The sequence below is a fragment of the Zootoca vivipara genome, chromosome 11, assembly GCF_963506605.1.
Source record: "Zootoca vivipara chromosome 11, rZooViv1.1, whole genome shotgun sequence".
Taxonomy (NCBI): domain Eukaryota; kingdom Metazoa; phylum Chordata; class Lepidosauria; order Squamata; family Lacertidae; genus Zootoca; species Zootoca vivipara.
The window spans coordinates 12,669,315-12,682,875 of record NC_083286.1 but is presented as its reverse complement, the minus strand read 5'-3'; the positions used below and the strand labels follow the sequence as shown (position 1 = coordinate 12,682,875).

General features: G+C 42.0%; 1 protein-coding gene across 1 annotated transcript in view; it reads left to right on the top strand.

Annotated features, from left to right (window-relative positions):
• SPTLC1 (serine palmitoyltransferase long chain base subunit 1) overlaps nt 1-13,561 on the top strand; it is a 40,020-nt gene that overhangs the window by 16,303 nt on the left and 10,156 nt on the right. The window contains exons 6-10 of the mRNA XM_035099854.2: nt 1,711-1,843; nt 8,930-9,059; nt 10,164-10,253; nt 11,505-11,612; nt 12,902-12,997. Of these exons, the coding sequence (XP_034955745.1) occupies nt 1,711-1,843; nt 8,930-9,059; nt 10,164-10,253; nt 11,505-11,612; nt 12,902-12,997 (557 nt within the window). The remainder of the gene's footprint in view (nt 1-1,710; nt 1,844-8,929; nt 9,060-10,163; nt 10,254-11,504; nt 11,613-12,901; nt 12,998-13,561) is intronic.

Below are 13,561 nucleotides of genomic sequence, written 5' to 3'. Positions count from 1 at the left end.
TTCTTTCTCATTGTCTCCTCTATGGGTGCTGCTACATGCCCTCTGTCTTTGAGCTCTTTGCTCTCTGCTTTTAAGGCTCACTGGGTTCTGGGAGATGGAGGGTCTTGAATGCTTTCCCAACTTTTCCCCTCATCTGCCTCTGAGCTGTGACCTCCCGCAAACCCCTGTTGTAAATCTATACTGCCTTCCTCTTCCTCCTCCCTGGAAGGGGCAGGATGGGAAGGCGGTCTCCCCCATTCCTCCTCTGCCCAGTCCCTGACACAGACACAGTGGACACTCTTGAAGGACTCTCATGAGGCTCAGTAAAACTCTCTTCCCCACCACTTGGGCTCGGAGGAATAGATATCCCATTCTTTGCAGTGCTTGCTTGTGCTACCTTAAACCACTTAGAAGCCACAAACAATGAGTTTGCTATCCTTTTTCATATTTGATGGAAGAGGGGTGGGAGAAAGTGGAACTATTAGACTCCATGGCACTCGTTTGTGTACAGTCACCCCGCTTGTGCTGCGCTGGATTGAGCCCCTCCAGCACCCACCCTCCAAAATGAGATGGCTCTTAATTCGCGTTTTTCACCATGGTTGAAATTAAATTTGGGACAATGATTAATTCTTCTTATATGGATGGATATTGCAGGGTTGTGTGTGCAATAAAAGTGAGCCCACCGGCAGCATATGAATCGATGGCTAACTTGACCCAACAACGCCACACACACACACACACACGGCAAACAAAATTCACTGCAGTCAACTGTAGGCGACCATCCATGCCTTGGGCCACCAACTGCTCTCAATGCCAATGAAAACTGATAAAGGAATAGAAAGATAACCTACCCATGTGACGCTGACACAAAAACCTTGCACATATACCATGTAAAACAATGAAAGTTTACTACCTCCCTTCTTCGCCCCCCCTCTCCAACTCTCTTCTCCCCCCCCACCCTTGTATGCAATATGCAATATTAAAGTCTCACTGATCTGCAGAAAGAACTTAAGAATCTAAAAATAGAGGTGAGGTATGCACTTTGGTAACCCCAGGAAATATTCAATAAAAACATTTTAAAAAATAATAATGGATGGATCTATAAAATAATGCTCAGAAAGTGATAGATGTGATTGCTCCTTTCCAAATGAGGGATGTTCAGAAAATAAGGAGTTGGGGAGAGGTAGGAACGTAAGGGATGAGAGAAGGCAAAAAAAATGTGGAAAAATGCAAGATAGGAATAAGTGTTGGGAGAAGAGATTTAACTCCACTGATTGCTTTGTTGGTTTATCGAGCCTGAAAACTGCTTGGGGAATTCCACTTGGAATGCACTGTGTTAATATAGAGCTAAGATAATTACCCCTTAGCTTTCTAAACAAGCCTCTGAAACTTGGCAATGTTGACTCCCTCTGTTTCTAGTTTCCCAACAACAGACACGTTTTGGTATTCGTTTCTGGAATATTTCTGACAGGTATCCGAGTGTGGCTTGCTTACTTTAACTCACAAAACATAAGTGCCCTTTTAAGGTAATGCAGTCAAACACTCAGATGAGTTACTTTGCACCTGGTTGGAATGACAGGATTGTCAGCCTGTGTGTGTGTGTGTGTGTGTGTGTGTGTGTGTGTGTGAAGGAGAAAATAACCTGGGCAAAGTTGAATAGATTTCCATGCTGTTAATGACTTTGCATCTTTGTGTGACTTTTCTAAAACATAAACTACCCTTCTCAAACAGATGTACATCTGGAACTGGAGGAACGACTTGCCAAATTTATGAGGACCGAGGAAGCTATAATATATTCCTATGGATTTGCTACAATTGCCAGTGCTATTCCTGCCTATTCAAAACGAGGAGACATTGTTTTTGTGTACGTAATCTTCACTTTTTCTATATTACAGTGGACCCTCCGGATACGAACTTAATTTGTTCCCGGGGTCCGTTTGCACCTCAACAATTATGTAAATAGAGGCAGTGCATGCACAAGGCACGCAGAGCACTTCTGTGCATGCGGGCGCGGCAAAACCCGGAAGTATACACTTCCGGGTTTGCCGTGGCCATAACCCAAAGATTCCGTATCCAGAGGGATACGTAAGTAGAGGTATGACTGTACATGGGACTTTCTGAAGAGGCTTCTTCAGAACCTCGGTGGTATTTCTGCTCCTGTTTGTAAGGTTGAGGTTCTTCATAGCAAAATCCACTTGTTTCTAGGTACCATATTCCACAAAAGGTAATAATCTTAGAGCCAGTTTACACTCTCTCTGTCAAAAGAGGAATCCGTACCATCCTGGACTGTGTATTCATGAGCAAGGAACATTGCGGTTGATAGCAATTCCTGGAACTGCAGCACTTGGAGGTGGGGGGAGTGCCAATGCAGATGTGGCTATTTCTATCCTGTGACTTGACTTGTTCAACTAATTTTCTTCCTTCAAATCCAAGAATCATAGAATCCATTGTGTGATAGTTAACCCCACCACTTAATAATAGTAATAGTTATAAACAACAATAATTTTATTATTTATACCTGCCTATCTGGCTTAATAACAACAGCAACAACAATATTAATTTTATCATTTATACCCCGCCCAGCCAGCTGGGTTCCCCCAGCTATTCTGGGCGGTCTACAGCACATAAAAAATGGTAAAACATTAGACATTAAAACTTTCCTGATAGAGGGTTGCCTTCGGATGTCTTGTAAAAGTCAGATAGTTGTTTATTTCCTTGACATCTGATGGGAGGGTGTTCCGCAGGGAGGGCGCTACCACTGAGAAGGCCCTCTGCTTGGTTCCCTGTAACTTCACTTTTCGCAGTGAGGGAACCATGGGCCGAGGCCATTTAGGGCTTTAAAGGTCATTGCGGTACCAACACTTTGAATTGTGCTCAGAAATGTATTAGGAGCCAGTGAAAATGCTTTAGGACCTGTGTTATATGGTCTTGGCGGCCACTCCCAGTCACCAGTCTAGCTGCCGCATTCTGGATTAGTTGTAGTTTCCGAGTCACCTTCAAATGTAGCCCCATGTAGAGTGCATTGCAGTAGTCCAAGCGGGAGATAACCAGAGAGAATCAGTTTAAACTAAAACAGAACTTATTCTTCCTGCTTGAACCACTTCAACTCAAACCCTTTTCAAACAAAATGGTCTTGGGGCCCTTAGAAAAGTTGTGCATGTTTGTGGTTTGGTTGTGCCTTCGGGGAAGAGATTTCCAAACTGGGCTAGAGTACAGTTAGGTGGCCAGTGAACATACCCAAGCAGACATTGTGTGCCTTCCTCTACCAGTGGCTTACAGATGCAAAACTGCTTGGAGAAAGAAGCCTATGAGCTGGGCTGTAGATGGAGGCATCTCATATACCTGATAGGGACAATCTCTCCTGTTGTAGTGACACTTTTCCCAGCTGTTGCAATCCGGGAATTGTTGCCAGCCACTGCTGGCAACATCTGTGTACACCCAAGTTAACCATAGATATTTCTCTCAAAGGGAGAACCTACAAGCTCTTAGTGGGTTCTGTGGTCTATTTTAGTGAACATGCATTATGAGCTATCAATCTCAATTGTTTAAAAATGAGATTAACTGGGACAGTTATAAAAGCGCTTTCATAAGCCTTCTCATAGAAAAAAGGCTAGATGTTAGGAAAGTGGTTATGTGCAATTTTTCAGCACCAGTGTAGGATCGCTTATATGATCTTGTCATTTCCAAAGCTGGATCTTAATACCATTTTAAATGCCTGTTAAGGGGTAGTTTTAATCGCTTATGAAATGCTTTCAAAATGACTACTTGGTTTTAACGATCAATTGCTGCTTCAGTATGAACTCTTTAAAAATTGCTAACAGCTGTTGAAACGTTTTGTCAGTATCCCCCATAGGTTACAGCCAAGCAAAGAAATGCACTTGATGAGTGGTTGGAATGAATTTACTTAATGTCGGACAAAAATCTCCTCTAGAGCACTCTTACAGAGCTTGTGCTTGTTATGTGTTAGTTGATACTAACTGAAATCATATATGTGTGTGTGTGTAAATCTCATTGAACTCAATGAGACATTCCCAGATAAATGTGTCTGCAGTGTAAGTAGTCTGATCCCCCCCTTTCCATTCCCACCCCCATGTAACCTATGAACTGAGTGAGTTCAATGGCTAGGAATTACCTAGCCCTGACAGTTTTCTCCTTATTAATATACATACAGTGGTACCTCAGTTTAAGAACAGCCCTGTATACGAACTATTCGGTTTACAAACTCCGCAAAACCAGAAGTAGTGTCCCAGTTTGCGAACTTTACCTCAGTCTAAGAACGGAAGCCAAATGGTTGAACAGCACTGGCGGCGGGAGGCCTCATTAGGGAACGCGCGCCTCGGTTTAAGAACGGTTTCGGTTTAAGAACAGACTAGGTTCGTAAACCGAGGTACCACTGTACTAGCTTCCTTTAAAAAAATTGTTGAAGATGGCAAGCAAACTTTTTAAAGAAATGTAAATCAATGAATAAAAGACATCAAAATAGCCTTTATGTTTAAAATTACAATTAAGAGATTATGAGCAGCGTAGTCAAAAAACTAATTCACGGAGCAATGCCTAAGATGTCTGTGGTCCCCCCTAATGTCTTAGCTGCTCTTCAGAAGACAAGCTCAGTTTGAGCCTTTTGGAAGGATGTAGTTACGGTATCTTGCCATCAGCTCAGAAAATTTTCTGTCCACATTTCAAACCCATGGAGCTAATATCTGGGGTTAGGCAGATTCATATGGGTGGAGATATTTGGTGCTCTGTTCCCAGGCCATATAGGGCTCTAAAGTTCATAAACCATGGAATCCTATCCAAAGCAAATAAAAAATGACTGAAAACAAACAAACAAACCATAAACAGTTCCATCTTCACTAGGTACAAGTTTGTTGCTGGGCTCAATTTGAGGTGATGACTATAGACTTGCAGACTCTATTATCCGGAGTTTGAATTGAGTATAGAAACAAATAGGTAGACAGTTCAGATGATGCAGTATTGCAGTTTTATGCTACAAACTGCTCTCTCCTGTCAGCGCTGGGCCAGAGGGATTCTGGTCTATTTGAAGTCTTTGCTCTGCCTTCAAAGGCAGCCCTAACATAGTGTTACAACGATCAGCTAGAAGTGACTAGGATATGTCCAGGTCTGGTTCCCGAGATAAGGGCACAGCAGCTCCACTAGCCAGATCTGGCAAAAAGCAGCCGTAACCACTTCTGCTATCTGAACATCCTTAAGCAAGGCTTTACCTAAGAGTACTGCCAAGCTGCAAACCAGATTTCTTTTTTTAAGAGGGAGGCCTCTCCCAAACCTCTTCCAGGCTGCCAGAACGTCCAGCTAGCAGCACCTCTGTCTTGTCTGGATTAAGCATCGGTTTGTTCACCTTAATCTGCTCCAGAACTCACCAGTTTAGAACTTCCATTGCATCAAAAGATGAAAATGAAAGCTAGGTTTGATCTGCATATACAGTGGAACCTCGGTTTATGAACACCTCGGTTTACGAATTTTCGGTTTACGAACGCTGCGGACCCAACTGGAATGGATTAATTCACTTTCCATTACTTTCAATGGGAAAGTTCACTTCAGTTTATGAACGCCTCAGTTTAAGTACTCTGCGGACCGTCTGGAACGGATTAATCCACTTTCCATTACTTTCAATGGGAAAATTCGCTTCAGGTTAAGTACAGACTTCTGGAACCAATTGTGTTTGTAAACCGAGGTACCACTGTATTCCGAAGAAAGTGCGTCAATTCTGTCTCCAGGGCAGCTGTCTACCAGCTCCATCTGGTATGCAGGCTGAGACTTTCAATGGGAAAGTTCCCTTCAGTTTATGAACGCTTCAGTTTATGAACAGACTTCCGGAACCAATTGTGTTCATAAACCGAGGTACCACTGTAGATGATCACTAGCCCAAATACCGGGATGATCTTGTCTAGCTGTTTCATGTACATGTTGAGAGACAAGATGAATCAGTGTGACATCCTGTATGTCAAAGCTAATGGAGTGGAGGAGGAATGCCACCACCTGAAACTAACCTTTAGGTAAAGGTAAAGGGACCCCTGACCATTAGGTCCAGTCATGACTGACTCTGGGGTTGTGGCGCTCATCTCGCTTTACTGGCCGAGGGAGCCGGCGTACAGCTTCCAGGTCATGTGGCCAGCATGACTAAGCCGCTTCTGGTGAACCAGAGCAGTGCACGGAAACACTGTTTACCTTCCCGCCTATTTATCTACTTGCACTTTGACGTGCTTTCGAACTGCTAGGTTGGCAGGAGCTAGGACCGAGCAATGGGAGCTCACCCCGTTGCGGGGATTCGAACCGCCAACCTTCTGATCGGCAAGCCCTAGGCTCTATGGTTTAACCCACAGCGCCACCCGCGTCCTTTAAACTAACCTTTAAAGTAGCTCTATATAGCACAATGCCTTCCAGCCAAGTGATCCAGAAGATTACCATAGTTGATGGCAGGGTGGATTTGATTTAAATCAAATCGATTTAAATCACGATTTAAATCAGTAGTCAGTAAGACTTGATTTAAATCTTTTCTTTTCTTTTACAGAAAATCTCATTCTTGCTGGTATAATCTTAATATTTACAACCAGATGAAGGTTTCATTTTTGGAATAATCAATTCTCAGTTATATCAAAAATTACTCTTTTGGTTATACTATTGGAAATACATAGACAGATAATTATGAAATTATGGTGAGGTTTAATAAGTTAACTGTATATTTGGACAAGTTTTCTGCTGTACTTTAATGGAAGGAGAAAAATAATCATTTCCTTAATAACAATTTAAACTACAGTATTTATTTAACTAAAGCAATAACATTGTAGCATATGTATCCATGTTTGTTAACTGATGTGGTTAAACTTTTTTTTTAACACCTTAGACTTTAGCAAACATGAAAAACTTAAAACAAATCCTTATATCCTGATGAATAGCCTTTGGACTATAATGTAACTTAAATAGGAAGCTTATCTTTAGAAAGACTTTTCCTCCAAAAGCATTTTATTTTAAAAATCTGATTTAAATAAAAATTTAAAAAATCTGAATTTTTATTATTAAAAAGAAAATCATTGATTTTTACCCACCCTGGTTGATGGTACCACAACCCTGGGAGGTTTGAAGCCACTCTGAGCCTATCCCTGAGCAAGTAATGATCTGTTATTTAAGGCAGACATATGGTGCGCAGCGTTCAAAATTTGCCAGGCACATTTTACACCTGGCTATTTCAAGTGAAAACGCCTGGATGGCTCCTGGTGGCTCCGCCATCTTGAGTTGTATGCGTGGGGATCCTTGGATCTTGACTGTTTTCACACACTAACACCCCATCCTGTAGAATTCTACCCATTATATGTTATCTGCATAGTCAGAATGAATTTCAGGAACCTAAAGGTCCTGCTGAAAACGGCAACTTTTTGAGCCGCCTGGTCCAAAAATGGCAACTAGGCATCCCATTTTGGTGACTGTAACCCTGGTTTCAGGAGCCATTTGGCAACTAGCTTATATATCAATGAGTTTCTAACACTGATTGGGTTGTTCATTTGTCATGGACAAAGCCAAGAGTATGACTGGCCATGTGCCTGACTGTAATGTTGCCTGAAAGTCAGTAACATTAAATAGAAATTCATTTGAAGAGTTCTCTGAAAGGATCGTGTGATCCCATGCAGCCACCATTGTGTTGATTGAAGTGACACATAGGAAATGTATGGTACTGGTTTTAAGGTGGCTTCTGTGATTTCTAGGCAGCTTGTGAGCCAATTCAGAGTGTAAGTTTTCACCTCTATAAACTGTTATCGATCCCATTCTCCTGCCTTCTTTTACATAGGATCTACCCTTTCAGAGACCTTGTTCTGGGTCAGTTTGCTGTCAGGGATATAGAGGAAGGTCATACAAGAAGGGGGCTTTTAAAAAACAGTCTCTTAAGAGATGCATTCAGCTCTTTTTCTGTTTGGGCTTTAGACAGTACAGTAAAAGGTATTCTTTTTCTTTTTTTAAAAAAAGCTTTATTAGGGCATAAGAAGAAAGCTTACACTCTTTCTGTTGATTTTTACTGTAACCTATATTTTGCTTTTATTCTGCTGTTTGCTTATTGTGTGATGTCTGCTATAGCTATTTTGTGTGTGTGTGTGCTTTTTTTTCTAAAAAATGTTTAGGGGTACTCTCATTTTGACTCAAGAAAATCACTATTTTACAGTTCAAATCGGGGAAAATAAATACAGTAAATGGACAAAAGTACAAAGATTCACAAAATGTTTAGGGGTATGCGTACCCCTGCGTCCTCCCAGAAAAAAAGCACTCTGTGTGTGTGTGTGTGTGTGTGTGTGTGTGTGTGTTCTACCTTGGGGATCTCTCTGATTCATACAGAGGGATAGAAACGTTTTAATAAACAAAATGATGGTAGTAACAATTCCTGTGAACACAGGAAAAACAAAGTTGTTGGCTATTGATTGGGGAAGCTCTCATACACTGCCTGCATCCAAGCATAACAAATTATGGTTATATCATTATGTGAATGAGCCTCAGGCGCATTCATTTTCCTTTCTTTCAGCAGTGAAGAAGATTGGAAGCTTCACATTTTAGTGTTGTAGCGAAACCTAGAGAAGCTGTCATTAATGTTAACTATGGTTTGCTAAAACAGGCAAACCGGGAAACGTTCATGAAGCTGGCTTGTTTCAATAAGCCATAGATAAAAATATCACAGTTAAACTACAATTGGAAATAGAAGCAAAAGCACGTCATCTCCTTATGGCCATTTCAGAGAGAGAAGAATGCAAAAGCCCCATCATGTGATGATATTGCTAATCGAATGCAGTCTTGCTGTCCACTTCTGCAGCTGGAGGTGGTTGAGGCTGCTCATATGGTCAAAAAAGCATATTGTGTAGAAGTTTATGAAAAGTACATTATGGAGGGAAATCAGACTTCAAAAAGGCAGCTCATGCTAAGAGTGAACTGACACAATTCTGTGTATTTACAGTGATGAAGCAGCCTGCTTTGCTATTCAGAAAGGCTTACAGGCATCCAGAAGCAACATTAAGTTTTTTAAACACAATGATATGGTTGACCTTGAGCATCTACTCAAAGAGCAGGAGATTGAAGATCAGAAGGTACAATATTTTTGAACTCATTGATGTGTTGTAGGGTGTAATTTTAAGCTAACATATTTTGATGCCTTCATTGCTCATTATTTATCTTCTAGTCCGCTCTGAAAATGAAGTGTTGTGCATCTTTTGAAGTAGGTTTGGCAGCTGTGTTTCATTTATTCAGATAGCCATGCTTGGGGTCTGCAACTTTCACTTTATTAGCAGAGTTGTAGCAGCGTAGCAAAAAACTCCTTGCCTTGCACGCTTCCTTCACGAAAGTCAAGCCTTGTTTCTAAACGTCCTTCTGAAGTTTAGATAACAGTTCAAACGCAGCTTGTAGCAGCGGAAACTTTCCAGCTTTCAGTGCTCGTGAAATAAATCACTTTCACTCCCTTGTTCATTAAAACAAATAAAATTTATTCAAATTTAAGTTAGCTTCACCCAGGAGTATTTAACTCCATGATGCTGCAGCTCCGACGAACAGCATAACAACAGACAGATTGCTTACAGACAGTGTCATATATTTCAGATACACAATAGCAACAGGTACTACTTCCTGTTTCCTGTTTATACGACACGTCACAAGCCCCTCGTGATACAGGACGACTGCTGAGCTATAACCCCTCAGCTCACACACTTAATGTTTGAAAGATCTGCAGATGGAACTGTAAGATATGCCGTTCACCCACTTTCCCTTTTTTTAAAAAAATAACTCAAAATAACCAGAGCACACACCACTGCAATATCAGTGCAGTGTAAAAATACTCAAGAGTTCCATTTTGTTTCACAACCACACTGTAAGCACCATTTTTGTATTAAAGTAGTATCAAAACAGAGCCATGCACGTTTCTTTAGACATCAACATTTGTGTTGAAGGCTTGGAGTTAATAGCATTAAGCCTTTATCCTGGCTGCAGAGCTTACTGGCTATAAAGAATGCTTAGCCGCAAAGTATCAGATTGTTAAAAAAATGTTTTTAAGGCCATTGATTTCTGCTGGCATAAGCTCAAGCTTTTCTTCTTTACATTCTGTCAACTTTTGATGGCATTTCAATGGTAACCTAAGCGAGTTTATCTCATAACAAGCATCTGTTAAGAACCATCCATATGAAACTTTTGTTTCTCTGCAGAACCCCCGTAAAGCTCGTGTAACCCGGCGCTTTATCGTGGTTGAGGGTTTGTATGTTAACGCTGGAGATATTTGTCCTCTTCCGGAATTGGTGAGTAGGTAGTTTTTGTCAATAAGTATTTTCCCTCCCTGGGATGCGGGTGGCGCTGTGGGTTAAACCACTGAGCCTAGGGCTTGCCAATCAGAAGGTTGCCGGTTCAAATCCAAGCACTGGGTGAGCTCCCTTTGCTTGGTCCCAGCTCCTGCCAACCTAGCGGTTCGAAAGCATGTCAAAGTGCAAGTAGATAAATAAACTTTTTGAGCCGCCTAGTCCTAGACCCAGGTGGCGCTGTGGGTTAAACCACAGAGTCTAGGGCTTGCTGATCAGAAGGTCAGCGGTTCGAATCCCTGCAATGGGGTGAGCTCCTGTTGCTCGGTCCCAGCTCCTGCCCACGTAGCAGTTCGAAAGCACATCAAAGTGCAAGTAGATAAATAGGTACCGCTACAACGGGAAGGTAAACGGCGTTTCCTTGTGCTGCTCTGGTTCGCCAGAAGCGGCTTTGTCATGCTGGCCACATGACCTGGAAGCTGTACGCCGGCTCCCTCGGCCAATAACGCGAGATGAGCTCCGCAACCCCAGAGTCGGTCACGACTGGACCTAATGGTCAGGGGTCCCCCTTACCTTTACCTATTTTCCCTCCCAGTCATTATGTGCTATGTGAAGCACGTCCAGAAAAATACTAGGCTGCTTAGTGATGTGTGTGTTTGACCTTGTGCAGATAGGGATAGAGGGCTTCACCCTTTATATATGAGGAAACTTAGCTGGTGCAGGGGTCAGAAGAAAGGGATGCAGCAATTTTGAGGCAGGAGACAATATTCTCACACTGGGAATGAGGCGTGTTATATTGGTGCTGCTGTGTTCTGCCTAAAACTCTAGTTGTGCATTGATAACTTTCATAGTGGTGCTATAACTGGGGGAAACTTTGTTACAATGCACTTGGGCAATTTCTCAGTAAGAAGGCTTTCTGTTTGTTTCTTCAAAGAAATCTGTTCCTACTCCCAAAGTTTTAAGGGTGCTAGTTCTGTATTTCAGTATTTCACCACACACACACACTCCGGACTCCCAAAAGTCCAGCAACTCAGTGAGGCGCCAGCGCACAGAAAATTATGTCCTGTGCATAATCAGGTTAAATATGTTCCATATCTTACAACAATGGCAAGGAATTAAAGTGCATGGAGGTTTGCGTTTTTAGAATGAAGTTGATTGAACACTTGACAACTTGTGCATGAATCTGGTTTCTTGTCCTGAGCCCTCGATAATCTTGTGCTGTCTTGTGTCACTTGCAATTGAATAAATATGTAGGTAAAGTTGAAATACAAATACAAAGTGAGGTTATTTTTGGAAGAAAGTCTTTCCTTCGGAGTGCTGGGAGAACATGGACGAGGAGTTACAGAACATTATGGAATAAATGTAAGTGCAGGCCTTTCTTTTATGACAATGCTTTTTTGTGCCAAAAGGAAGAAACAACCTTTGATATACTTGTCTTGTTTATAGCAGTGGCTTTGCAGCCATTATGTGGAAATTCTGTGCATGGCAATCTTGTCTCTTGCATAATCCCTTAAATATTAGCTTTGCAAAGAAAATTTAAATGTAGGAGGGTTTATTAATAGCAACAAATATGTAAAGCATCTTCAAGTTATCAAAATAATTGTCCTTTAAAACAACCTACTGCAACATACCCAGTTTGCAGATTTTTGTGTTACTGCTTAGCCTTTTGCTGAATTTGTCAAGAATCTGCTTTGGGATCGGACAAATGAATGGGTGAATTTTCTGATATAAAAGAACATACTTAACACAAAGATGCCGTATGCATCAATATACCCGCATGATGCAAATTAACACATAACTTTATATAAATCCTTCAGAACATTTTACAAACTACTGGCTAGGATTCAGGGTTCTACATGTTCAGGAACTGTTTGCCCACAAAGAGGTAAAGAGCTCATAAAGTAGAACTTGGAAAAATGCAAGGACCTAATCTTGGAAGGGGAAAAAAAATCCTGCTCCCTGTTCATCTTTTGATTCCTAGAGCATTTTTATTCCAGATGAGTTATGTCATTGTAATCATTCTGGAAAGTGCATGTAGAAATTTACATTAATATTGACTCTTGGGTCAAATGTGTTAATGTATTCCAAATTTAAGTTGAGAGCTGCTTCAGATCCACTTTGCTCTTTTAGATCTCAGTGGATAAAAGCAGGAAAACTTAAACTGTGGATACAGTGGTACCTTGGTTCCTGAACGGCATGGTTGCCGAACAAATCGGCTCCCAAACACCACAAACCCAGAAGTAAGTGTTTTGGTTTGCAAACGTTTTTCGGAAGCCGAACGTCTGACGCGGCTTCCGCTTGAGGGCAGGAAGCTCCTGCAGCCAATCAGAATCTGCACCTTGGTTTTCGAATGGTTTCGGGAGTCCAAATAGACTCCCAGAATGGATTAAGTTCTAGAACCAAGGTACCACTGTACTTTGTAGGATACCACCAGGAATTTGCATTGAGTGCCACTTCAATAATTTCTCTTGTATTTTGCTGTCCGTCATTCTCTAGATGAATTTAAAGAGTTTGTGTCTTTATTAATTATGGGCACGTTTTGGGAGGGTTAAATAATTCGGAAAGCTCATCTAATTGTTCTACAGCTATATGGCTGGTAACCAAACATGCTGTTTTTAACTAACGCTGGTGTTGCCCTGTTTGTGCAACAGATGGATGACATTGATCTTATCAGTGCAAACATGGAAAACTCCCTGGCTTCTATTGGAGGGTTTTGCTGTGGGCGATCCTTTGTTATTGATCACCAGGTAGGTGCAAAAACTGGAAATGCATGATATGTTGTATGCTTTGGAGTTCCAGTAGAATACGTGACCAAGGCAGGTATTGGACAGAGTGGAGTCACACTTGGCCAGTCTGGCAGATGTTGGTAGGCTGGTGGGAGCATCTCCTCTTCGTGTCAGTTGAGAATAACACCATCCAGGGGAGCTGCAGCAGAGCATCATCAGCTATTGCTGCGGAATGGGGCAAAGGTTTCACTGGATGCAGCTGAATTGGTGCCCAGTATACATAGGACTTCCTGATCAGAAGGTTGGCGGTTCGAATCCCCGCGACGGGGTGAGCTCCCGTTGCTCGGTCCCAGCTCCTGCCAACCTAACAGTTCGAAAGCACACAGTGCAAGTAGATAAATAGGGACCATACGCTGCTCTGGTTCGCCAGAAGCAGCTTTGTCATGCTGGCCACATGACCCGGAAGCTGTCTGCGGACAAACGCCGGCTCTCTCGGCCTATAGAGCGATACGAGCGCCGCAACCCCAGAGTCGGACACGACTGGACCTGATGGTCAGGGGCCCCTTTACCTTTATACATAAAGGA